Source organism: Cebus imitator, unplaced genomic scaffold (assembly GCF_001604975.1).
Source record: "Cebus imitator isolate Cc_AM_T3 unplaced genomic scaffold, Cebus_imitator-1.0 Scaffold235, whole genome shotgun sequence".
Taxonomy (NCBI): Eukaryota; Metazoa; Chordata; class Mammalia; order Primates; family Cebidae; genus Cebus; species Cebus imitator.
Genome location: NW_016107550.1, coordinates 2,210,109 through 2,237,739, shown reverse-complemented (window position 1 = coordinate 2,237,739; position 27,631 = coordinate 2,210,109). Strand labels below are relative to the sequence as shown.

General features: G+C 39.9%; 2 protein-coding genes across 9 annotated transcripts in view; one reads left to right on the top strand and one right to left on the bottom strand.

Annotated features, from left to right (window-relative positions):
- Positions 1 to 388: 388 nt before the first annotated feature.
- IKZF5 (IKAROS family zinc finger 5) lies at positions 389 to 17,461 on the bottom strand. Of its 7 annotated transcripts, none has more exons than XM_037727623.1 (5): positions 17,324 to 17,461; positions 15,678 to 15,828; positions 8,043 to 8,221; positions 5,560 to 5,742; positions 389 to 4,273 (listed from the first exon to the last, which is right to left on the bottom strand). In XM_037727623.1, exons 3-5 carry the CDS (start codon positions 8,173 to 8,175, stop codon positions 3,330 to 3,332), a joined length of 1,260 nt encoding a protein of 419 aa, XP_037583551.1. In that variant the 5' UTR covers positions 8,176 to 8,221; positions 15,678 to 15,828; positions 17,324 to 17,461; the 3' UTR covers positions 389 to 3,329. The 7 variants fall into 7 exon arrangements, with proteins under 7 accessions (XP_037583551.1, XP_037583552.1, XP_037583553.1 ...); XM_037727624.1 differs by having other exon boundaries at positions 8,043 to 8,208; XM_037727625.1 differs by having other exon boundaries at positions 8,043 to 8,208; positions 15,678 to 15,802.
- A 77-nt stretch (positions 17,462 to 17,538) lies between these two features.
- ACADSB (acyl-CoA dehydrogenase short/branched chain) overlaps positions 17,539 to 27,631 on the top strand; it is a 49,607-nt gene continuing 39,514 nt past the window's right edge. The window contains exon 1 of one of the 2 annotated variants that reach the window (XM_017497883.2): positions 17,539 to 17,706. In XM_017497883.2, the coding sequence (XP_017353372.1) occupies positions 17,575 to 17,706 (132 nt within the window). In that variant the 5' untranslated portion in view covers positions 17,539 to 17,574. The remainder of the gene's footprint in view (positions 17,707 to 27,631) is intronic. The other variant, XM_037727621.1, reaches the window with a different exon arrangement.

Genomic DNA, 27,631 nt, shown 5'->3' with positions numbered 1-27,631 from the left:
TACAAATTTGCTAAAGCCACAGTATTGTATTACAGTTGGTTTTCTAGGCCAATAATGCTGAAGTGAGTCAGTCACTTGTCAGATGACATGTGGATAATTAAGCACAGAGGCAGCCTTCCTTATGTGCCAGAACACTTAGGGTAGGGATTGGGGGACAGGGGTCAAGTCAAATAGATCTTGAATAAAGAGAGGAAACTAGGAGGGAGACAAGTTATGGATGTATGGAGCTCTTTTGGTTTTTAACTCGTGATAGATCTTCTCAGGTTAAGACATTTCAGAAATTCAAAGCACTATAACCATAAAATCTATTTCTTTCATTAACATTTTACTAGCAGACAATTACTAAAACACTAATTTAATCCTATTTTCCAAAAGAAGAAAAATCAAGTTCATTAGAAAGTCTTTTTTATTTATTACAAAAGCAAAGCTTCATTGACAATATGAACTGCATACTAGATATGGTTATTTCAGCATTAAACTGCTTTCCGGAATCCCTAAACAATATAGTGTATTTTACAACCATAATGCAGGTTATGTTTTGCATACAAAATATGTTCTTTACATCAAAGCACATGTTAACAAAAACAAGTTCTAGAAAGCACATACCCTGTTAAGACTAATGAAAACGTCTTTAGCAGGGAATTAAAGTTAATAACATTCATTTGATAAATATTTTGTAGAACTTAAAATGAGGTTTATTTCTGAATATTTTTTCTAATATTCCCCTTGTCCAGTTTTTGCAGATGAATGGCAAACACTTATTTCTAAAATGAAATAGCCCTGGAAACACCAAGTGGAATTTTTTCAAAGTATAAGTCTAGCCTTAACTTGAATTTCAAGAAGTTGTAGCTACATACTACATTAGTAAAATCTGAAATAAAATTATTCCCTGTTATCTTCACAGTTTCTTAAAAAAATATTAGTGGAGATAAATTATCTACCAGATTTAAAAATCTAAACTTATGTTCACTGAACAAAAATAAATTTAGTTTCAGAACATTGCCTGTTAACGGCAAAGTACTATAAATAGTGCATGTTAAACTCTTCCCAACAACTCATTTCTATAAAATATTTGCTTAAAAATGAGAAACATATTCAATACAGAGGGGAAGACATGAACATCTTCCAAATACAGAATTTAACTCACAAGAAATTTAAATAAAATCTATTTTTAAAAATACAATACCAAAAAAGCTTCTAAGGTAGATTTGCCTCAAAAATTTTAGTGCATTTAGAATAACTAGCTTCTAAGCATCAACACCTTTGGGATATCAACTGTGCTCTTTAAGTTGTAGGCAAAATTATAATTTTACATTCTAGTTTGTAATTATTAAAAAAAATCTGTTCCATGTTTAAATTAAAATGCACCTTCAAAACATCCATATTTAGTTGTTAGAAAAAAATGCATTTGAGAATACAGAGTTAATGAGCTGGTTTTAACAAAGGAGTTCTTTCTCTTTGCTTCATAACAATTTTCATTTTCCATTTTGGGGTACTGTTTTTATCTAAAGAATAAAATCAGGGGAAAAAAAAAACATGAAAGCTTCCAAATGACCTGTTTCTTTCTGGCAACTGATAAATACTAAAGCCAAGTTAAGCACTTGGAAACTGCTGCAGTAAAATGGCTCTGAGCAGTAAGTGATTTAAGCAACAGTGAAACAGAATTGTAGAATTTTGAAGTACAAGATTTGACAAAGAGAATTATGGTTTGGAGAAACTGTCCTTGAGGCTGCTCTTTAAACAATGCAGTAGCTTAGATTGGAGGCTAAACTGCAAGAACTCATTACAGTGGCTTTCTAGCACTTGAAAGGGAAGGCAGAGGATCCATTAACTTGGCACTTAGGGTTTCTGTGGGTACGTACCACCAATATTTCCCTTTCATTTATTATAAGAGTAGAGGTCCTTTTGGTTAATAGATGCTTAATATTCTCTTTAAGATGCCAATTAGGAGTACATTCAACATATGAACAAAATTAAAAATAGAATTTTTGCAAAGTACACAGAAACCAAGTTAGTAACAATGTATTTTATTGTTTGACCAAGCTCTCTTCAGAGTACTGAGTTATTACACAATATAAAAACAACAGCCTCCTATTCAAAATGAATTACTCTATATTTATTGTCTTATTTTTATAAACAAATTCAGTGTCATGTTTAGATGCATTTTATATTCATTTCCACACCTTTTTATCCTTTCTCACTAAGGCGACGATGTAGATTCTACAGAGTTTTGTCACTGTACACGAAGACTGGTAAAACTGCAAATAAGAATTACAATTTGCATTCACAGAAAATATTTTAAATGGCTAATTCTGAAGAGGAGACAAGAATCCATTTTGGACATGTTCTCATTTTTGTAAATATGACTTTGCTATCACATTTTCTCATGTGTTTCTATACCCACGTTTTCTTGGAAATTATGGGCAATAAATTGATTGAAGGAAGAAAAAGGAATCTTCCGAAATTTGTTTGGAGGACTGCATTTTAATAATAAGGATGACTTCCACTTTACCTCTTTGGTCATCAAAGGAATAGGAAGAATAAGATATTCTCATTAGAGTTATCAACCTTACTAACAGTAATAATGTCAGAATGAAGGATTTAAAGTTAAACTGAGGGGGGAAAAGCTATCTAGCACTCTAGTGTATTTACCTGTGAAAATAAAGATACAATGGAAAACTGAAATATGTTTAGACATTGAATAAACAAGTTATTTTAAATATTAAAACAGTTTTCAATTTCAAGTCTTAACTGTTTTACATTTCCCCTTGTGGAAAAAAGAAAAATTTACTACACTGGAATAGCTTTACTATTATCAGTTGAAATGAAAATACTGATTCAACTTAAGAAATGTGAACTAAATAGTATTTCAATTAACAGCAATTTTTAAGGCAATTTCTCTACTAAACACTGAAATGAGTAGTAATAAATTCTGTTAAAAAAAAAGTAATTTATTCTATCATTTTGAAATACGGCAGAAATAACATGTAGTTCAAGGTATATTGAAACATCAAAAGTATGGATAAGCCTTGAAGTTTTACATAAATGTGAGAAATTCAAATGAACACCCTGTAAGAGTATGACTGCACTCCAATTCTCCAATGTCTAAAGGAAAGGAAAATAGAGACACCAATGTGTCTAACTATTCTAATATATAAATGACCCTGACCAGATTTTTATGAAAAAAAATATTTTATTCTACTGTCAAATTTATATTCTATAATGTATCAACCTTAAATTAGCAGACACCTTATTAGGAGATGACAAAAACAAAAACGAAAAACAAAACCACAAAACAGCAAAACTAAGTAAAATATGACTATTTTGAATCAGTGTTGGTTATGCTGCCCTCTTGCAAAATGACAGGCAAAATCATATTTGTTTTTACATTTGCATCCACATATATTACACTGAAAAGGATTTTCATACCCATGACATCCCATATGAATAGTGTAAAGGATGTTGTCTGCAAAGTACATATCACAGTGCTGGCAGTGGTGCAGTAGCTGAGGGTCCTGGACCGGCAGGGCTGGTGCTGGGGTGCTGGGCTGGCTGTTCCCTATGCTGGGAGTGCTTGTGTGAGCACTTGGCTCACTGCTGGGACCTGCCACTGGACTATAGTTCCTTTGACTATGGGACGGCCGAGGTTCTGGGCTTGTGGGAGAGGAGCTCTGAGGAATACTTGCTGATACAGCAGAAACTACTGCTTGGGTAGAGGGCTGCTGAATCATGAAAGGTTTTTCATCAGGGCAGGGAACTACATCAGGGGACGCAGGGTTTTGGTTTTCAGGTGGCAAACTGGACAACTGCCCTGCTAACGTTGAAAGCTGATTCAAAGGGTTATCAACCATGAGTTCTTGGGGGTCCCTTGGAAGGCCACCAGTTGGTGTGGTTTTTGCCATACTTTCATAGGAGTCAGTCTGGATATTTGGGATTTCGTGGGTAAAATCGTTAAGGTAGTCTGGTTTCTGAACCACCATGGAAGGTGGACTTAAGTTGATTAGTGCTCTTCTGCTATAGCCCAGATTGCTTGTTTTCTTCTGTAAAACCCCCCACATTTTCTTGCTGCTTAAGGAAGACCTAGTACCTTTAATTGGTACCATTTTATGCTTGCGCCTTCGATGATGGGACAGGTTACTTCGATCACTGCAGCGGAAGGAACATAATTCACATTTGTATGGTTTTTCTCCAGTATGAGAACGCATATGGGCTTCCAGATGACGCTCATAAGCAGATGCAAATGGACAAAGGTGACATCGATGAGGTTTTTCACCTGTTTCAAAAGAAAAATGATGGAGAAACTATAAGAATAGTTCATTTATGGAAAGTTTCACTTGTCCATTCATTGGATTTGGACATTGATCAAAAAGAAAATGCTTTCAGAAATTCGTATTTGCATAGCATATGAGAGTCTTAAAATTTGTAAAGAAACTCACAAACAAAAACAAAGCTTAATAACTCATCAGCAACAACTTGAGATACGCACTAACATTGTATTAGTCAATACAGTATAAAAACTGTTATGGCTTCGAATGCATTTAGAGAGAATAAACAGCACAATTGAAATGTTCTAGTAATATTCTGGTTTTTGGTAATAAAAAAATATTCTAGTAACAGTTTTACATAATGAGTTTATCAAAAGTATGTCTCAGAGTTATATGTTCATGTATACATTTATAAACAAACACTCATATTCACACACATATACACATACACATACCCTTTCCTCACAGGAAAAAAAAAATACAAAAAAAGCTTTGTGAAAAGTCCTTATACGAAAGCTCAGAATTGAAATGGGCTTGCTAGTCTGAGTTATGCAAAGTATCCCTTCAAAATTGCTAGTGCTTCTCCATCTTCCTACTCTTCAGCTGCCAAAAGGAACAATTATAGTGAATGCTGTTAACTGAAGACGGCCCAATTATGTGAAAGAAACATTTGGAATATGAGATTTAGAGTCATTAATCTAATAAGTAAGTGTCAGATGCCCCCCTAGGCTCTGGAGGTACAAAGATGGTCCTGTCACAATCCCTGCCCTCAAGAGGCTCTCAGGCCACGGTGATGTGGTGAATGAGCACAGGATGCTATGAAGCACACAGGAAGGACATGTGACCTGGTCTTGGGCAGGGGCAGATGCAGTTGGGAAAGTTTCTCAGAAGGGACAGCTTAAGTGAGATCTGGGATTAGCAACTGTATACTTTCTGAAACTTTTCCCCTTTCTGCAACTGAAATGTAATTGGATAAAGATTGAAACATTTTATCACATCACAGTGCTTTAGCATTAACCTTCCCAATCTGAGAAGCAGACAGATGCTGAGAGATTATTTGGATCACAAAAGAAACATGGCTAAGGAAGAAGAGGCTCTACAAAGGGCTGCACTTCTAAGCTGTTTGTATGTTGTCATGCTGTTGCTTTGTAAAAATGGAGTAACTTCCCTATTTATTCAAACTTTACATAAACATTTTTGAATATTAAAACTACTTCTATGACAAACCAACCTTCCTTCCTTGGCCCCTCTCCTGCCCTCACAGAAATGCCTTTTCCAGCTGTCTTTCCATTACCTGTGTGGATTCTGATGTGTTCAATAAGCCGGGCTGTTCCTTTACTGGCATAGTTGCAGTACCGACACTTGAGCTTCCCATCAAATGTCCTTTCAAACCCGTCTACTAACATTCCTGAGTTTTCATCCAGGGAAACTTCAACAGATGGATGATCAAGTCCATTTTGATCACCATCTGTTCCAGCTATAAACAAAGCAGAGCAAAAGAAAGTATGCATCTCTGAATCAACTCAATTTAGCATTTCAATTTTAAGTGGTTGAAAATCTTATAAATTGACAGTTCACTTCCCACAAAAGTTAAATCCATTTTTTAACAGACTTTCTTAACTGAGGCCAATTTTATACAAACACAGTAATACATTCTGTATTCTGAGAATTTTTTATGGGGGCGGATCTCAAAATTACTTATACAAGGCCAGGTGCCGTGACTCACCCCTGTAATCCCAGCACTCTGAGAGGCAAAGCTGGGGGTATAGCTTAAGGCCAGGAATTAAAAACCAGCCTGGCCAACATGGCAAAACCCCATCTCTACTTAAAAAAAAAAAAAAAAAAAGTTAGCTGGGCATGGCGATGTGCACCTGTAGTCCCAGCTACTCAGGAGGCTGAGGCATGAGAATTGTTGGAACCCAGGAGGCAGAGGTTGCAGTGAGCCAAGATTGCACCGCTGCACTCCAGCCTAGGCGACAGAGCAAGACTCTGTCTCAAAAAAAAAAAAAAGAAAAGAAAAAAAAATTACATTACTTACACATACATTGTATTAGTTCTTCACATATTTTTGAAGAAGAGAACAGGTGAGGAGGAAGGGGAATGAAGAGATTCACTGGAGAGTGATGGCACAGTTACACACAGGTGTTCAGCACCCTAGCCATTTCTACAACTGTAACTGGCAAAGAATCTCCAAAACCCTCTTTTTAGTCTGAAGCAGTTAAGTTTTCCACACCCCACTGTTTATACATGTGTTCTAGATCTCTATTCCATTTAGGATCTCAAAATTCTAATAAAGCACATAAAGGAAAGTACCGTCCCCGATACCTCTGAAGGTTAGGGTTTTAACAATCTCAGAGCTAAAAGATGTTTGTTTGGCTGTTTGCTTTTGATCTCATCTAACTACTTTTTTATACAAAGCAGCTGAAGAGGCAGGTGCTCATAATCAGGAAAATCAGCAAATGACTGGGACTACAACCCTGGTCTCTTGAATTCTGTTTGGGAATCTGTGCATTAGGAGGGAAACTTCCATTCCTACAGCTTCATGGGAAAAGGTCTTCTACTCTATCTCAGGAGGTAACAGTGGGCATGCACAATTCAAGCCCCCTGCTCCACCGGTTCCTCACTCCTCACTAGAAGTGATTCTGCTGGTTAAGACAAGTCCAGTATCCCAGAGGGCTACACGGCATTAAAGGGACAAGGCTCAGTATCTTCCTCTCTCCCACTGTTTTCCCAAACCAGTGACTATCACATTTTAATGTGTTTATGAATTACTTGGGGGATCTTATGAAAATAACACACATTATAATTCAGCAGATCTGGGGTAGTGTCTGGTGTTTTGTATTTCTAACAAGCTCCCAGGTGATGCCTGGTCCCTGCTGCCAGTCCCTGGATTATAAGGCCCTACCCAGACTATGTAGCTCAGGGGTCAGCAAAATTTTTCTATAGGTATGAGATAGTAAATACTTCAGGCTTTGTGGGCCATATGGTACCTAACACAACTACTCAACTCTGCTGTTTTAGCAAAACAAAAACAGCTATAGAAAATATGTAAACAAATGAGCATATCCATGTTTTAATTAAATTTATATGTACTCGTTTGAACTTCACAGAATTTTCATATATCATGACATTATTCTTTTTTTGACACTTTGAAAACCATCTTTAAATGTAATAACCATTCTTAGCTTACAAGCCATACAAAAACAGCAGTCCAGATGGGGCCCACAGGCTACAGTTTGCTGATCTCTGTGCTATGTTAGGAATAAATTCCAGTTTTTTTGTGGCAAGCAAATCAGATGAAATTTACCTCTAGTAGGCTCAAGGAGGTCATCACTTTCTCTATTTTCATTCCTCTTCTTGGATAGGTAAACATGGTCAGCCCTTTCTTCATTTTAAGAGAGAAGAAACTGAAACCCCTATTTTGGTCTCAGGTGGAATCCAGATTTCCTGATGGCCTAATGGTTTGTATAGTGAATCTGATGTTCCAGTTCCCTTTGTGTTCCTTATGTCTACTGTCAGCTCATAAAAACTGGAGAACAGGAAAGGTATTTGGAACCCCTAACCTTCCAACAAGGCCATAATGCATCTCCAAACCATGTTAAGCACTCTCCAGCAAAAGTCTATTATGTTTAAAGAAAGGGAAAAAATGCCCTGTATCTTTCTAGAAAAAACAGAATGATTCGCATTAATGTTCAGTGGTCTTCACAGTAATAGCTACACACAATCATAGCACGTGCATAAAAAGTGAATTATTTAGTAGTATTAAAATGAGTCTACCTCCCTGAAGAGCCTCTGCTTCTTTGTCCCCACTAACTGATCCAGAAATCATGTTCACATGATGGGTCTGCTGAGTCAGGTATTCCTGAAAATCTTTCACGAAGTCCAAAGGCTCTGGTTTTTTTTCACCCATCTTTGCTCTTTTAATGTTTACAGTTTGTTATACCTAGAAAAAAAAACTGAAATAATTTTACACTATTTAGGGAGATCTAGTACATAGTAAACAAATGACAAAAACTATTTTGTGCAAAACACTATACAAAGCAAGAAAAAACACAGTGCCTGCCTTTCAGTATCTTATAATCTTCCTGTTGAACTAAAGAAGATATACACAAAATGGTAAAAAAGTCAATATATTTAATAGTTAAATATAAATTGGGGTTCAAACTTAGTCATAGAGGATAGGAAGAAATTTCAAAGGCAGAAAAAACAGAAAACAAGTTCAGATTAAAGAACTAAAACAAGCAGGGCTTATCGATGAAGACGACAATAAAGAAGCCAAACAGGCTGGAGACCAACATAGGAAGACCGTGTCTCTACAAAAAAAATGTATTTTTAATTAGCTGGGTGTGATGGCACATGCCCATGGTTCCAGCAACGCAGGAGGCTGAGGTAAGAGAATCGCTTGGGTCTGAGTGGTCAAGGTTGCAGTGAGCTGTGATCGCACCACTGCACTCCATCCTGGGAGACAGAATGAGACTATTTTCTGGATGATGGACACGTTTCTTATCTGTGCTGTCCTACACAGTTGCTACTAGCCACATATAGCTACTGGGACACCTGAAATTTGGCTAATACAAATGACTTGAGTTTTCAGTTTTATTAATTTAAATAGAAATAGCTTCATGCAGCTAGTGACTACCAGCAAAGGCTCTTAGACCTCGTGTTCACATGAATGAGTAGTCTAGAAATAAGTGGTCTAGAACTAGGGGTTGCAAAGTTTTTATGATGGGCCAGATAGTAAATTTTTTAGGCTTTGCAAGCCATGCTCATCTTTGCTTCAATTAGTCAACTGTGTCAACTGTAAGCAGCCACATACAACAGGCAGCCATAGACAATATGTAAACAAATGGGTGTGACTATATTCCAATAAGACTTTATAAAAACAGGCATTGAGCCAGATTTGACCTATAGGACTTAGCTTCCCAACCCCAGTTCTAGAAATATCCAAATCACCACCTCTACTACTTAATCATCCTATCCACTCCAAGACTAGGAAGAAAAAAAAGAAAAAGAAAATCCCTGACACTAGTGTAGAGAAAGTCTCTTGTGGGTTCTGCAATCAAAAGCTGGTCTTCACATAGGTTTATGGCCCAAATTCCCAAATAAAATGGCCAAAGTTTTCTAGTAAGAATAAGCTGAGGAAGTCTAGCACTTGGGACACAAAAGATCTTTTCTTCCAGTAAAAACAATTTTTATGCAAATAAGTGTGATTCTCTGGTAAATATCCTTATGATAAAATCTTTTTTCTAAAATCAAACTATTTAATGAATAATTTTCCATCCAAAAAAGCTTCCAGTCAGTGGTTGGTATCTAAAAAATTACCTTCAGCATATATGCTTAACTTATTCTCCAAGTCTTGTGCATATACAGATAAGCACATAAATCATAAGGGCAGAGCTCAGTGAATTGTCACAAAATGAACACATCCGCAAAATCAGCACCACAATCAAGAAATAGACTGCTGCCAGCATCCTAGAAGCCCACCTCGTGTACCCTTCCAATGTTAGGATCCTCTGCCCTAGGAGGGGTTACAACTGTTCTGACTTCTCACTCTGTGAATTCTGTTCCTTAACTTTATTTAAATGGAATCATACACTATGAACCTTTGTCTGGCTTCTGTCACTCAGCATTATAATTGTAAGATTCATCCATATTGTTGCATGCAACTGAAGTTGGCTCATTTTTACTGCTGGAGTCTGTTGTATGACCATGCCACAACTAATTTATCTCTTATACTGTTTATAGGTCATTTGGGTAATTTCCCATAATTGGTTGTTGTGAATAAAGTTTCTATGGACCTATCACTACATGATTTTTGATTACGTACATATTTCTGTTGGTTGTACAGGAGTGAAATTGCTGGGTCAAAGGCCTGCATATATTCAATTTTAGATAATGCCAAATAGATTTTCAAAGTGATTAGAGCAATTTACATTTCCACTAGCAATAAATGAGTTCTGCTGCTCCACATCCTTGACAATACTTGGGCACTGTTTGCCTTTTTCATTTTAGCCATTCTGGTAGGTGTGTGGTGGTTATCACATTAGTTTTAATTTACATTCCTTGATGACTAATGAAGATGTAAACTTTTTAATATATGCTAATTAGCCACTTAGATACCCTTTGTTGTATAATGTCTGCTCATACCTTTTATTTTTTTTTATTGTGTTGTCTTTTTCTAGTATGTAAAAATGCTTTATAATATGAGTCCTTTATTAGGATAGTGTATCTTAAGTATCTTCCCCTACTGTGGTTGCCTTTTCACTTTAATTTCTGATGAGCAGAAGCTCTTAATACAGTTTACTCATTTTTATCCTTTAGAGTTGTTTGTGTCCTAGTTAAGAAATCCTTGCCTATATCTTACTTGAAGATGTTCTATACTTTTTTCTAAATGTTTTTTTTTAACCTTTCATATTTTTATCTGGACTTGAGTTTTGTGTATGGTATGAAGTAAGAGTCAAAGCATACTGTTTCCCAAAGAGATATCCAACTGTCCCAGCAATGTGTACCTAACAGATCAGTCTTTCTCTACTAAGCTCCAATGTCACCTTTTTAAGTCAAGTGGTTACACGTATGTGGCTCTGCTTCTGGATTCTCTATTCTGCTCCACTGTCCTTGCAGCTACACCAGACAGTCTTAATAATAAGTCTTGCTATCACAGTAATTTAAGTCCCCCAGCTTTGTTTATCTTCTTCAATAATAGACTGTTATTGGTCCTTTTCAGCCTAAGTTTTTAATTGGTAGAGCTGCAGGGTTGAGGAATTGGGGGAGGTTCCACAAAAGCAGATTTTCCAAGTTACAAAAATATGACCAACTTTTTAAGAATCAAAACTTCTTCTCTGACTTAACTAGAAATCTACTGGAAATAGACCAACCTTTGACATACCACTAATATGAATTATTATACTTTACAACCACTCAATTAGTAACACAGGGCTGTTGTTTTCCCTGTTTCCTGGCTTCAGACTGATATATCTTATTTTCATACTTCTTGTCTCCTTATCTCTTCACATCTAGTCTGTTCTTTATTCCAAACACATTTAGCCAAATAATGACTTAGAGGTAACTGAATTCTCACTTTTCTTAATGCAATACTTGTGAATCATTCCTTTCCTCCCTTAGAAGCTACCCAGGGGGCTTTTAAAACTTATTATTATTACTACTTCTTTTCAGGTAGAAAACTCTATTTTTTAGAAAATTGTCTACAAAGTTGAGGCTACTGAAAATCTATCCTCTGGATAAATAGAATACAGTCAGCTCTCTATATCCACAGGTTCTGTTATCCGTCGAGTCAACCAACTGCAAAACAAAATCATTTGAAAAAAATGGATAGTTGCATCTATATTGAACGTGTACAGACTTCTTCCTTTTTTCTTTTTTTCTGAGACGGAGTTCCACTCTTTTTGCCCAGGCTGGAGTGCAATGATGCGATCTCAGCTCACCACAACCTCCGCCTTCTGGGTTCAAGCGATTCTCCTGCCTCTGCCTCCAGAGTAGGTGCCTGCCACCACACCCGGCTGATTTTTTTGTATTTTTAGTAGAGATGGAGTTTCCCACACTTTTTGGGGGAGGGGGGTCATATGTCCCTAACCAATACAGTATAACTATTTACATAGCATTTACATTGTATTAAGTATTATAAAGAGTCTAGAGTTTAAAGTATACAAAAAGATGAGATTGTGGGTTATATGCAAATACTACACCATTTTATATAAAGGATTGGAGCACCCACAAATTTTGGTATCTACAGGGGGTCCTGGAACCAGTACCTACTGGATACAGAGGGACAACTATATATTGGTATTAGGTCAAACCTACTCTAGCTTTAAGACTATGAATAGGGACCTCTCTCAGCCTTAGCTTCCTATTTTGTAAAATGGAATCATAATCCAACTTGCAGTACTATCTTAAGTTTTATAGGTAAGTATACATAAAGTATACTGTGACATGTATCACATATGGTAGGCTATCAGAAAATGGTAGCTGTTTTTCTAATAATTATTTCTGCAGCAAAAAAAACAAAACAAAAAACAAACAAACAAACAAACAAACAATGGCTATAACATGGATTAAATTCTCACTGCCCCTGATTCAGTTATTCCCCTTTTTCTATCAGTTCATCAGCTTGGTTGGAGGATATACTGAGTATCTATTTGTTCCTTAGTTACAATGAAACAAACATGTTCCACCTTAGTCTCAATCCCAATTTGCAACTTTACAAATCATTTTACAATTTCTCAAACTCATCTCTGCATATTATACTTATAGGCCACCTCTTTAAATCACTTGCTTTAGTCTGGCCCAACCTTCTCAATCTTAAGGATTATTGTTGGCTTTTGAACATACTTGTTTCAGTTCTTTTTTCCCCATTTTATCATGTTTATTTGAACTGGTTCTCTGTTTATCTTTTTGTTACTATTTGTTCTGTGCCTACAGTTGATTCTACTGATTATCTGTCCTTTAAATTTTTCCTTGGTGGGAAAATGTGAGCTAGTCAATTCCAGTAAAAAAGACTACCAAGAATAAGATACAGGAAAATATATTTTTTTTAATTTGTAAAAGCTGCCCTATAGATTGTCTGTGTTCTAATTATAAAAGCTATAATTAAGAAAGAAATCCCAGTATTTACATTGCAACTCAGCATCACTTCTTGCCAATCAGTTCACATGAAAACTGATACATTTCCACTGGAAAATGTCTGAATATACTTTGACAGGCTTCGGGAAGCAAGATAAACCTTACCAAATCTTGATTCGAAAGCATAACATTGCAATAGTACAACATGTGACAGTGCAGGAAAAACACAGGAGACTGCCAGAAAGCAGGCAGAAGAAAATGATATTTTTATACATGCATCTCAAGTTTAAGAACACAAATGAGCCTAATTACAGAAGATGGCTGGCATATTTTGACAGTCTTGGCTATTATCACATTGTCACATTATAAACTTCACTGTGTTCCCTGCCATAAATTGTATGCTGCTTTTCAACCATAATTCATGATAAACTTAAAAAAAAAAAAAGAATGCCTATGAAATAGAGAAGATAACACTGTAACATTGCAAACATGAAGAAAAACTCTTCTTAAATTAGAATTATAAATATATTAGTGTGCTTTATAGCCTTAAACATCTTGTCATGATTTAAAAATTAGGTGTCATTTCATCCCTAAGCATTTTTGCACCTAGTTGACCTCTATGGACTCTATCCCCTATATCCATATACACAGGGCATGACGGATGCTTCAGAGCCCCTGTCTATAGACCCATAAGAAGGAAAGGTGCCTAAAGCAGAGTCTTGGGCTCAAAACTCAGCTTTCTGCATCTCAAGTCAGTATTTCTAAGCACAATAAATTGAAAAATAGTAATAATTCTGAAACTAGGCTGGACATGGCGGCTCATGCCTGTAATCCCAACACTTTGGGAGGCTAAGGTGAGAGGACTGCCTGAGATCAGGAGTTCAAGACCAGTCCAGGCAACATAGCGAGACCTCATCTCTACTTAAAAAAAAAAAAAAAAAAAAAAAAAAAAAAAAAAAAAAAAAAAAAAAAAAAAAAAAAAAAAAAAAAAAAAAAAAAAAAATGCAACTACAGAAGACTTCCTCTTATAGAAAGAAAGTAAAGGTTTTTCTATCTGAGCCATTTTCCTGTCTTTAACGTAATTATCGTCAGTCTCAGATCTCAAAGTTTAATCTAGGCACTCCAAAAATTTACTGATACCCAGAGATGCCTCTAAGGCATTGATAAATTTTAAAACCTTTGCAAACGCAACAAAATATACTTTAGAAAAATCCACAAATTATAATTTTTGCAGCGGCATCTTTCTGATACTGGGCATGAACTCAATACTTTGTTAGCCAAAAAATGACTTACTTCATACAAAATTTCAACGTGTAATATCATGTCATCTGAACAAGAAATATACTTAAGTATTCTCCAGTTTTATTACAGATTTGGGTAGTGTTATTACAACTCAGACCTACTCTTTCTGCTTGTATTGTCACGGACTGAATGTTTACGTCCCTAAAAGCTGCTATGTTGAAATTCTAACCCCTAAGTTGATGGTTTCTGGAGTTGGGGCCTTTGAGAGAAAACTGGGTTATAAAGGTGAAGCCCTCCGAATGGGATTACAAGTGCCTGGTAAGAAGAGATCCAGAGATCTTGCTTCTTCTCTGCTCTTTGCCATGAGAGGATATAACCAGAAAGCATGCCCTCACCAGATACCTGATCTGCTGGCACCTTGATCTTAAGATTTCCCAGCCTCCAGAACTGTGAGAAATAAATGTTTGTTTAAACCATCCAGTCTATAATTCGTTATAGCAACCTGAACTAAGATATCTAATATCAACCAAAGAGAACAATATTCCCATACTTTATGATGATCATTCCTTATGATATAGCAAAATTCCCAAGTCCTTCCTGTGATTATTCTGATTAAAGTTAAGTTGAATTTAGTATGGAATGTCATGGGGTATAGGTGCATATCTATATAGAAACTGGCTAGGGGATACCTAAAGTATTGTCATGCCAGTAGCTTCCCCAAATTATCATTCAAAGCTTAAAATTAATGCTTTTAGAAAACAACCAGAGGCTATGCAAGCCAGTAGGAGAAAGAGAGATATATGAAAATTAAGCTTTGATATCCCAAAGGACAGGAAAACCTCTACCTCAAGCAGGTAATTTAAGCTAATCTCGGATCCTCCTTGGTTTCTGATAAAGGATTGATTTTATATGAAGTCCTCTGATCTTTCATTTTCAGTCTCATAAATGGGAAGTTGTTGGCCAATACAAGCATATATACGTGCACACACAATTATGTACGTGCGCCTCCCCCAACCTCTTAACCAGTAGCTAATTATTTAAAACACAGGTATTGAGATGCAAACTAGAAGGCGTTCACAACTATGAAACAACCAGAAGAGGCTCTCTAACCTATCTTCCTTCTATCTTTTTTATAAACTGTGGGAGAATTTTGAGAACATGATTAGGGAACAGGATATGTTTCGTTCATCTAGCATTCATGAGAAGTCTCCTCATGGGTTACTAACCATAACGAAGAATACAGTATTAGCAACTAACTTATGTAATAATTTATGGGTTAGGCAGGCCTATACACATGAAGTGATTACAGTTCAATAGATGTGTTTACTTCCATAGCCTAATAATTATGGTCACTGAGATTTACTCTGCTATAGAACACATATAAATAGAGAAGGCTGATAAATAAGGATTGGTTTCTATGGAGTAACATGGGCCTTGGAAAACAGAACACAATTCCTGATTTCAGAACTCTTGTTCTGAAAACTCTTGAAGGAAAAAGGGAAATTATGAGGCTCTCAGAAATCAAAACATAAAAATAAAACGTAAGTAAAACCATGTTGAAAGAAATCCAGAAGAGAAATTATACAATCTAACCTCTTCACCCCAAATCAGTTCCTCCTTTTTCTTGCCACTCCAACATTGATGAAATGTAGAGTAATTGAAATTTACTCTGGAGATACAGCAAGGGACTCCAAAAGGCCATGGAGAGAGAATTTCAACTAAAATTGAAAAGCCATACAGAGATCTGCATTAACAAAAAGGAAAAGAAAAAGAAAAAAACACATACCACAAATCAAAACCTTTAGGATAAAAATTTAATTAGCATCTACAGGTTGAATCAGCTAATAACTTACGCCAATCTTATTACCATCAGCTGAAAAGAAAAGGAACTGACGGATAATCAAAGAACAAAGCAGTAGCTTCACTTCAGCAGAAGCTCCATTGGCTCACCAAAAAATAAAGTGCTGGTGTGACTACCGTTTTTTCATTGGTGGATTCGTTTTTGGCAAGATTTTTAATGTCTTTCTAAATTTAAGTTATTAACTTCATTTTGTCACAGTACGCTTCTAAAACGGTCAAGCTTAGTACTGCTGAACAGCTACAGTTGCATAAAAACAACGCATTAGTTCTATACAGGGAAATGGGAAAGGGCTTAAAAAAAAAAAAAAAGCACACCCGATAAGGGCTGAATCCCATCTTTCTTATTCTCTTTATCACAACACAAAACAGTTAAGGTTTTCTTGGGAAACATCCTGGACTGCTAGGGGAAAATAACACCAGACATTTCAGTTCACTGTAACGAACGCTCATCAATAATAATAACCTCTAGTTGTGTTAAAAACACGACATAAATCAAAATTAAATTGAATTTTTAAAATTGTTAGCTCAGACGTTAAAAAAAAGTTGTTTAAATAAGTTAAGTTCTTTCAAAACTGAATTTCCTCAGATCACACAATTTGAGGCACCTTTATTTCTTCTCCTGCTTGTCACACCTCTTTCGGGCTCTGACCAGCACATCAAGGGGATTCTATGTAGGCCACGTGGTTAGTGTTTGCTAGAACTCGTTTAGCTTCAGATCACTTATGGAGCATGCTAGGCTTGGCTACTCGTACTCCACACAGTTGATCCAGAGATCTAAACCCCGAATGAACCTGAATAGTTACTTACTATAATTCCCTTCCCAAATCTCACATGCTCCCTAAATAAAGGTGTCCATGCAGTAGAAACGGATCCTGGCAGGATCATTAAAGACATTAAACGTCCTTCTCCTAACGAGCAGCCTGGGACCGGCGTCGGGGCAGCAGCCTAACCAGGATTCCGCGCGTCATGCTCGCCAGGATTCGAAACACCCAGGAGACCCGCACCCGGGCTGACTCGCAGCCCCTGGGACCCCGAGAAGACGCAAACCTCGGGACGCTTCCCGCACAACCACCTGTCAGAGTCAGGCAGCGATCCCTGCCCCGAAGCCTCCCAGCTCCTGCTCGACGGCTCCGACAGCTGGAGAGCCCGCTCCCTCCGGGTTCTCGCGGCCACAGGCGCCGCTACCCACCATACTCCGGCTAGGGAGGTCCTGGGCCATCACCTGCTCGCATAGCGACCACGCCCGTCCCTCGGCTGAACTGAGTCTCCGGCCGGATCAGCCGGCCCGCCGCGAACCCAGCTCTCGCCTCCAGCCCCTCCTTCTTACCCGCCCTGTCCCGCCGTGTCGCCGCCGTCGGAGCCGGCAGCCTGCTACTTACCTCCTGACAACTGCACCGAATAAACCCCACCGCCTTGTTCAACGCCGCCGCCGCCGCCGTTTTAGTCACCGTCGCAGTCGCCGCCGCCATATTTGTTGTGTCTCCAACTACCTTCCCGCCCCCCGCCTTGCTCAAGTCTCGCGTGAGCAGGACGGAGGGCAAAAGCGAGGAGGGGCCTGTTTGTCTCTGTTGGGGTTCCGTAGGCAGCAGTGGGTAGGGATTCAGGTAGGTGTGTGCGGGGCGGGTACTGAATGGGTGGGGCCTTGCTCCGGCAGCTCTCTGGCGCTGGCTACCGACCTAGCGGCGCTGAGCAGATTGTGTCTATCTGGCCTGCTGCGTGGATGGAAGGCCTGGCAGTGCGACTGCTGCACGGCAGCAGACTGGTGAGTGCTTTCGAGGCTGGCGTCCTGGAGGCCCCGGGCGACCTTGGCCCCTGGCATTGCAGCTGGCAAAGCCTTCTAACTAGCCTCGGGGCGCCGGCCTGAGCCCTGCTCCATGTCCTGGGCCCATTTCCCCAGACCCTTAACCCGCGGGCATCCCACGACCCCGACCCCCTTCAGGCCTCTGGCACAGCTGACCTTCGCTTCTCTAGAGAGGGCTGGGGGCGGCAGCTGGTGGCAGGGGGCCGGGGGCTGTCTAGAAGCTGCTTTGGTGAAGCAGGCACCTTGAGTGGAGTCGGAGGCCTGCGTCGGGAAATGTCCTTTGCAGGCCTTTGGGTCCTGAGAGCCACGGAGTCTCAATCTCTGGATGTCTGCGTGCATTTTGCGCAGGTGTCACCTCCCTGATGCCCTAACCCACCTTTCCCCAGTGATTACATTTCACACCCCCTCCCCTGCAAGAAAAGATTGTTAAAAATAGGCCCAATCTCATTCTGAGCAGGGTATCTCCCTGTCCTCCCTTCCGCGCCCTGCTCAAAGGTAGGAAGGGACTTCAGGGTTGTTCAGGCTTCCCGCCCAGGGAGAGTTCCCTCTGCCCCTTACGTCATGTCTGGAGCCTGGGTATCTTCCGTGGATAGACTCACCGCAGCCCAGGGGAGCCAGTGCCGGTCCGTCTTCCATGAACTTAAGCTGAAATCAGCCTCCTGTTGTGCTGAGTTCTGATCTCTGCACCTACACAAAATGTTGGTTCTTTAACAGTCCTTGTGTTAAACGTCTCTGCTCTTCACCCCTTGGACCGATTATATAGCATGCTTTCCAGAACATACACATTTGGTTACACTTGTGTTTGTCAGTACACTTCACTGGCAATTTCCCCAGTGCTTACTGTGCTTTTCATATTTGCTTTAATGAGTCGGCTTTCCAACTGCTGTTTCAGTCTTATGCCCAGAGGCGGGACTCTCACATTTTCTTATTAGAGATAATTAATGTTATTTGACTCTTACAGGCCTGAAGTGCAATAAAAAATCGTAAAGTTATGTCCTTATGATGATTGTTTAATGCTGTTTATAATTGTTGGTTAATAACTTACAAAAGAAAATTTCCTTGGTTTTACAGTTTGACTATTTTCCAGCCAAAATTTATTGACCAATTATATTTGGCAAACACGTTCTGTTCTACCTGAGTCATCTCAGTTCTCATATCCAGCTTAACAAGTAGTTTAATCTTGCAGATTAAACTTTCAGAGGTTTGTGCTGAAAAGATTAATAACTTGACCACAGATAGAAAGTGATAGAGCTGGTATTGGAACTCTGGTCTGATTATAAACTAAACCTTCATATACTACTGTTTCTCCTTCTTAGAGATATCAAAAACCTATATTGTTTGCACTTTTGGTTTATTGTGGCTTATAGTCCTTTACAGTTTTTGAAGCTCTTTTACATAAATTAGCTAAATTGATTGAATGTTGACTGTAGCATCGTGGTTAAGAACGTGGGTTCTGCAGCTAAGCTGCTTGGGTCTGAACCCAGACCCTCTCACTCCCTAGTGGTATAACCTTGGACAGCTTTTGCTTTGGGTCTTGGTTTCCTGATCTGTAAATGGAGAGAGTAATTGTGCCTATTCTAAAATTGTTGTGATAATTAAATGAGTTCATATGTTCACGTAAGGCACTTAGAATAGTTCTCAGCATATGGTCAACTCTTGGTAAATGTCAGCTCTCACTGCCATGTACAAAGCATTGTGTGCTATGGCAGATATAATAATGAGTAAAACACTCTACTTCAAGAAGTTTATCTTTTAGTGGAGAGATTAGAATTATATGCCGCTAACTTCATATCATGTAGGTGAGGAACAAATCCTAAGGGGCTACAGTCCATGTGTGGATTCAGAAGGACCATTGGGGAAGTGATAGGCTCTTTGGAGGCTGGGTTAGAGTTTAGGAGGGGAAAGGAGTGGTGAGAAAATTGCAACAAAAGGGACTCAGGCCATTTTAGGGAACTGGGGGTTGATCCTTTTGGATCGTGAGGAGCCATTGAAGGTCATGAGCTTTGGAGTTTCCTAGTGCCACAGTGTAGGTAGATGGCAGTGGGCACAAGTGGCAGGGAGCAGGAGAAATGCAGGGTAGGGCTAATTTTGGTTTCTATCCAGAGGCAAATGGAGAGCTAGCATTTACTCACTTACTGTAGACTAGGGACAGCATTTTACATCCACTACCCTGTTTACTCTTCCCTCTGAAGTAGGTATATTAGTGGCTTCATTTTGCAAATGAGGAACTCAGAGGAAATAACCAGTGTTCCCAAGTCACACAACAAACAGACTTAGACACTGGCCTTTAGCCTACCCCTGCCTTCTCAGAAGGTCCTTCCTAGTCCTGCAAATGGATTAGAACTGCCCTGTCCATTTGGTCTAAGCAACCCAATTAGTGGAGAATTGGATCTTGTTGTTAACCTATGTGTTAACTATGTAGGTAACCCTAATGCGGTTTCAAAGCATTTTTAGGTAACTTGATATCTTTTTTTTTTTTTGAGACAGAGTCTCACTCTGTCTCCTAGGTTGGAGTGTAGTGGTGTGATCTCGGCTCACTGCAACCTCTGCCACCTGGGTTCAGGTGGTTCTCTTGCCTCAGCCTCCCAAGTAGCTGGGATTATCGGCGCCTGCCACTGTGTTTGGCTAATTTTTGTAGTTTTAGTAGAGACAGGGTTTCACCATCTTGGCCAGGCTGGTCTTGAACTCTTGACCTGGTGATCCACCTGCCTCGGACTTCCAAAGTGCTGGGATTATAGGCATGAGCCACCGCACCTGGCCACTTGATATCTTTTAAGAGAGGATTTTTTTTTGAGATAGGATCTTACTCTGTTGCCCAGGCTGGAGTGCAGTGGCATGATCATAGCTCACTGTGACCTTGAATTCCTGGGCTCAAGTGATTATCTGACTTCAGCCTCCCCAGGAGCTAGGACCACAGGCATGTGACACTACACCTGGCTAGTTTTTTAAGTTTTTTGTAGAGAGGAGGTCTCACTGTGTTGGCCAGGCTGGTCTCGAACTCCTACACTCTAGCGATCCTCCCACCTCAGCCTTCAAAATGCTGGGATTACAGGCATGAGCCACTGCACCCAGCCGAGAAGTAATTCTTAGAAAATATCCTTGGGGTGATTTCTTCTTCAAATAATTCTCTGAACAGCTGCCATATAGTAGCTGCTAAAATATATACAGTTCTTGTTGTTCAACTTTTTGCCCTTCCACAAAATCAGAAATATTTTTTCTGGACATGTATTTGGCATCCAGGTAGAAAGAACACAAATGGCTTGAATGTGTCTCCCAAAATTCATGTGTTGGAAGCTTGATCCCCAGTGCAGAGGTTTTGAGAGGTAGGGCCTAATGGGAGTGTTTGGGTCATAGAGTAACTGGCCTTGTAAATTATTAATGCTGCTTTTGAGAGAATGAGTTCCTCCTAAAAGGACAACTTTGGCCTTCTCTTGCTCTCTTTCTTTTCCCTCATTTCTCAACTTCTCTTACCCTCTCTCACCTTCTTGCCTTTCTCTATGGAAGGGCAAACCTCTTAGCCTGAGAACTTAGAACAGCTGACACATAATAAATGTTCTTAAGTACTTAAAACAGCTGACTCATAATAAATACACAGTAAACATTAGCTATTTTTTAAAATTAATTTAGTTTTTTAGAGACAGGATCTTGTGTTCTCACGCAGGCTAGAGTGCAGTGATACAGATCATGGCTCACTGCAGTGTCAAACTCCTAGACTCAAGCGATCCTCCCGCCTTGGCCTCCCAAATTGCTGGGATTACAGGTATGAGCCACTGTGCCTGGACAATACTAGCTATTAATATAGGAAGAACACATTACCAATAACTTTGGGTAGGGTATCTTTGCCTTATGCAAAGTAGACAGATAAGTCTTGGGGATCTAAGTTTATAACAGGGTTCTTGACATCAAAAAATTACATTTTTAATTGGGGAGGTAGGATATCTGTGCTAAAAATGAATTTTAGGACAGTAGAGGATAGCATGTTGCTAAGGCTAAATAAATAGTATGGGCAGATGTGCTTATAGGAGATGGGGCTTGAAGTTACCATTCAAATAAGGAGGAACTTTAGGTAAAGGAGCAGAGGGGTACAGATTCTAGGGCAAGGAGATTTGCATGCAAAGGTGTAGAGGTAGGAATATGCTCAGCTTGTCTAAGAAATAACATGCCACCATAGCTGATGTAACAATTTTGCAGAAGTTTGGAATGGGTTCAGATAGCAAGTCCCTGTCATGTAAAGGGGTTAAGTTTATCCTGGTTCTCATAGCAGTGAGTTGCTGATAGCTGCCAAGCAGTTTTGGCTTCTCATCTGGGAAGCTAGAGTCACAGAGTGAAGCAAGCATGGATTTCTTCTGCCAACATGGGTGTTGCCCAGACAGGGTTGCCCACAGTCCTGGAGAAGAGCCCTTTTATTTACCAAAACACAAGAATTTATCATGTTTACTACTCATCAACACAGAAACGGCAGTTTCTTAGCACATGCAAATATATTTTTTTCTCCCATCAGCTCTCTCTCTGGTGCTAGGAAGACTAACCATAAAGACCCTCTCCCTAGCAACCATCAAAGAGTCTTTCTGGGATCCCCGCATACTCACCCTGTCTTGGGCCTATATTGTCGTTTTTCTTGTTGTTGTTCCTCATGCCACCTTGCCTAAAAAAACCAATGTCTTAATTCCTTCTCCCTAAGGGCTAGACCAGGCTTCCCGTGTTTTGTAGGATGTTTAACAGCATTCCTGGCCTCTACTCACAAGAGGCCAATAGCATCCCTGAGCTGTGACAACCCAAAATGTCTCCATCTATGGCCAAATGTCCCCTGGGGGCAAAATAACCAGACTGAGAATCACTGGTGTGGACATCTCTGTATAAGAGTGTACTCCATTTAGGAGGGGAGATGTGGCCTTTCTCCTTATCACCTGGTAGGAAACTTTCTTGAACTATTTGCCATACTCAAGTTTGTTGGCTGTAGAAATTGATCTACAGTTTCAAAGATTTTTGTTGAAAGATTTCAATAGCAGCCATTGAGATTTTGAGGTACTGTTTGCCAAGGAGTTTACTGTGGGTAACCCACAACACGGGTACCGAGGAAGGAGAGCTATGCAGACCCCAGGCACAATTAGTGCCTGAAGTATAACTTACTGCTTATTTATATCTAGCTTATATATAATCATACTTAGTTCCACATAATCTTTCTATATAATCATAAAATTACTTACTGCATACTATATCTAGCTTATATATATGATCATACTTACATATATAAGTATATTATAATCATATATAATCTTTCTATATAATCATATAATGGATGTAGTGTGAGCTGTACTGACACATTTAGTGCTGATTTATATTCCTTCTGTATAATCATATAGTAGTTTGTAGTAGGAGGAATGCCTAGAGCAGTCACAGAGCAGAAGCAAGTACATGGGAAAAAAAGCCAGACCAGGACAAGAACCAATGACCCAGGCAGTAGAGCCCCTGCCTGAAAGGACATACACTATATGGCAGGTCAGGGCCCAGACAGCAGCACTCAGCACTCGCTGCATGGCCGGCTTGAAGCAAGAGTTATTCCTCCTGAAAAGGCATTGCAGTACCTTGCATCCAGTTCTTGTAGAAAGTAGGCCTCAGGCCTTAGATCCCGCGAACAACCGAGGGAGAAGAACCCCTCTGGCTTAATCGTGCCACAGCGGCTATACACCCTGTCACCTCGCTACTGTACTGGCTCAAATCATCCTCCTAAAAAATAGCTTAGAAAACAGCACACTCTGTCAGCTCCCACTGCATTGGTCTACAGCATCCTTCTAAAGGAATCCTTTGAAGTCGCCAGCCCCCAGATAAGAATTGTTGCACACGACACTTGTTACATGCACACAGCTCACCTCCTTGCCTCGGTGACCTAATGGGAGTGAACCCCTTTTTGTACATGACCCTCTACTACTGTGCACAGTATAGCCCCCTACTGTACACAGCCCACCTCTCTGCCCAGGTGACCTAATGGAGTGGTCCCCTCACTTGTTACTCATGTGATTATGTATGCCCTATTACTAAGCCTATAGGTGACCTCACTCACGACCCTTCCGCCTGCCTTGTACCTAATAAATACAGATGCTTCTGGACATTCGGGGCCTCACTTGTCTCCACTCATAGGTGGCGTGGACTGCCAAGCCCAGCTGCTCTTTTCCAGTTCTTCTGTGTCTTGTCTCTTTATTTCTTGGATCCAGCACCTCAGCACAGCAATAAGGGACACCCCACAATCCTGTGGGGCTTTGGCCCTACAGTTTACAAGATAAAATGGTCAGCCGCTCACAAAAGGGACTCATCACATGAGACTCTGAAGGCACATCTCACTTAGACCATTTCACAAGTTCACTTTTAGTGTAACAAGGCCCTCAACGAGGGTGACAGCACTGATGATCCGAAGACACATTAATAAAAGAAGACTTGAGAAGATGTGGTAATTATCTTGAAATGGAGGAATTAGATGGACTCTACATTTTCTAAATGAAATAGATTAGTGACAGGCAAAGGTTGGGACATCTGGAGGAAAAGTAATTTAGGGTGACAGAAGGAAGATAATTAATTCTGTTTTAGACATGTTGTAGGTGTTAGTAAAACTTACAACTGAAAGTGTCTTGGAAGCTGGTCAGAAATGGATCTGGAAAGTGAACCAGTGCTAAAACTATGTTAAAAGGAAAAATTTGGCCAAATTAAATTTAAAGGAGTTTAATTGAGCAGCAAATTGGGCAGCCTCAGAATCACAGCAGATTTGGAGAGATCCCGGGATGCCTTTTGATCATTACAAATTTATAGACAAATGAAGGGAAGTGATATACAGAAATTGGAAGTAAGGTTCAGAATGGCTGGACTGGTTACAGGTTAGCAGTTGCCTTATTTGAACCCAGTTTCAACACTCAGCAGAGTATGAGTGGTTAAACTATGGCTGCTGGGATTGACCAAGACTCAACTATTGTTATAAACACATACTCCTAAGTTAGGTTTTCAATCTTGTCTGCCTATTAAGCTAGGTTACAGTTAGTCCACAAGGACTCAAATATAGAAGTACGGAGTCCTTCTCAGGCCATATTTAGTTTGCTTTAAGAGCTATAAATTCTAGCCCAAACCATAAGTGATGTATGGGGCATCTGAAGGATACTGAAGAAACAGGAGTGGACAAGTCAGCCTTTGGGATACAGTTCAGGCCATCCTGGGTGAATGTTGAGAAGCAAAGAAGCAAAAGGAGAATTAGTAGGATATCAGTTAGAGGAAACCCTGCAACAATGTCCTTTATTCGGAATTGGAGCAAAGGAAGGAAAAGGATATTTAAAAGCAAACGTACAGAATTTATGTCACATAAAGAAAACAAACCTGTGAGAGCAGAAGCAGTGTGTTTTAAGAAGTGCAAGACATGGCAGGGCCAGATAATGGAGCTGGTGGAATGCATACTGTGGAGACTGGAAACATGGTCCATGCTCCCTTTACTCAATTTAGTAACCCCCTGTCCCCAGCCAGTGTTGAATGTGCAACCCGTGGTATGGAACTCAGGTCTTTTGACTTCTATTTAAGCGTTTCTGCTTCTGCTCCACTATCTTCCCTGAAAAAGAGAGTGAGTCAAAGAAATTCTCAATGCCTGGTAAGTTGTTAGACCCAAGTAATTATGTGATTTAAAAAATTTTAAATTCCATAATAATCCTATCTTTTAAATTTTCTTTGAAAATAGAAGTGAGTGTCTGGTTTCATTTTTGTCCACTGGTAATTTGGGAAAGAGAAATTTTTGACTTGGCCAAGGTCACAATAAAGGCAAACCCATCTCCTTTACCTTTTTTTTTTTTTTTTGAGATGGAGTTTTGCTCTTGTTGCTCAGGCTGGAAGGCAGTGGTGTGATCTCGGCTCAATGCAACCTCCACCTTCCGGGTTCAAGTGATTATCCTGCCTTAACCTCCCCAGTAACGGGGATTACAGGCATACGCCACCATGCCCGACTGATTTTTGTATTTTTCGTAGAGACGGGGTCTCACCATGTTGGCCAGACTGATCTAGAACTCCTGACCTCATGTGATCCACCCGCCTCTGCCTCCCAGTGCTGGGATTACAGGTGTGAGCCACCTCACCTGACCAGGTGGACACAGTTTCTAGTGGCCTACATTTGCATATGTAAGCTTGCCGTCCCAGTTCCAAGAGCCAGGGCTTTCCCGCTAGACAAAAAATGTTTCTGGAGCTGCTTTAAAAGAGACAAAAACTTACCATGGACCCTTTTCCTCTCTACATGCCTAAAATAATTTCTTAATAACCCCTGTAACAAAAACTGCGGGTAGCTTCCAGGCTATAGGTAAATTTAAACGTTTTCTAGTTGACAGTTGGTTGAGTTGGTCTAAAAACCTGATGAATAGAAGGAATGCCTGGGTTGTGATCAGAGGTTGTAGAGACCAAAGTTTAATCATGCAGATGAAGCCTCCAGGTACCAGACTTCAGAGAGAATGGATTGAAATGCTTTTTATTAGACTCAGGTCTGTGTTGGTGTTTAATGCTGGAGACATATAATGAGGCATGTTCAACCTCCACCACTTATCATGGCCTGAAGCAGTCTCTCAGGTGAAATTTGAAGAGCATAATTTACTAAAAAACATGTAAGCCCTGAAGTAGAAACAGCATTAACAAAGAAGCCTTCATTATTCCTGTTCCTGTGTGTGTTCCCCTGTATGGGAAGCTGTGGCTGCCTTGGCAGGGCTCTGCCTCTGCCAATCACAGAGAACCCAAGGCTGAAGGAGAAAACGTGGCCAGCAACCAGCTGACTCCAAACAGGGCCTTCTCTGTCCATTCCAAATTCTATATTAAGTACTGTCCCATAAACCTGTTAAACTATTATATATGCCATATTGATCCTTAACTCATAGCTCTGACAAAGGCCTTAGACTGGGCAGAGGGAAAAATTGTTAACATCTACACAGATACCCGGTATGCCTTTGCCACAGCTCATGTACATGGGGCCATTTATAAAGAAAGAGGACTACTTACTTCAGAGAAAAAAAAAAAAAAAAACATCAAAAGTAAAGAAGAAATCCTAGCCCTACTAGAGGCTATATGGAAGCCCAAGGCAGTGGCATTAATACACTGCAAAGGACACCAGAAGGGAGATTCACCAGAGGCGAGGGGAAATAGGGCAGTTAACCTACAAGCCAGACAGGCAGCCTTGGGACCAGTAAAACCTCTGACTATTCTTATAACTCTGCCGGCCCCAACCCTGCCCCCCTACCCCTGTGCACTCACCTGATGAAGAAAACTTTGCTAAACAACAAGGGGGCACACAAGATTCCACAGGATGGTGGATTCTACAGGACACAAGGATTGTGGTTCCCAAGGCTCTAGGATAGGCCCTAGTTAAGGACACACACCAGGCCACTCACTTAGGACAGACCAAACTAACTGAGCTGCTAAAAGCCAAATACTGCATTCCCCACTTACATGAGTCATCAAGGAAATCACTATTTGGTGTGATGTATGTGCCTGAGTAAATCCAGGAGGGAACAGGTCTAGCCAGGTAGGAGTAAGACTCAGAGGGACTAGCTCTGGGGAGCACTGGGAAGTAGATTTCACTGAAATAAAACCCCCAGCAAATAGCTATAAATACCTCCTGGTGTTTATAGATACGTTCTCTAGATGGGTCGAAGCCTTCCCCACTACGTCCGAGACTGCTTTGGTGGTCACAGTAAAACTATTAGAGGACCTTGTTCCTCGGTTCAGCCTCCCTCTAACACCGGGGTCGGACAATGGGCCTGCCTTTACTGCACAAACTTCTCAGGGCCTAGCCAAGGCCCTGGGTGTATCCTGGAAATTACACTGTGCTTATCATCCCCAGAGTTCAAGGCAAGTCGAACAAATGAACCAGACCTTAAAAGAA

Coding starts and splice junctions, on each gene's coding strand:
- IKZF5 (XM_037727623.1), bottom strand. CDS start 8,175: ATGGGTGAAAAAAAACCAGAGCCTTTGGACTTCGTGAAAGATTTTCAG. Junction 5,743..8,042: donor AGCAGAGGCTCTTCAGGGAG/GTAGACTCATTT, acceptor CTTTGTTTATAG/CTGGAACAGATGGTGATCAA. Junction 4,274..5,559: donor ACACATCAGAATCCACACAG/GTAATGGAAAGA, acceptor CTTTTGAAACAG/GTGAAAAACCTCATCGATGT.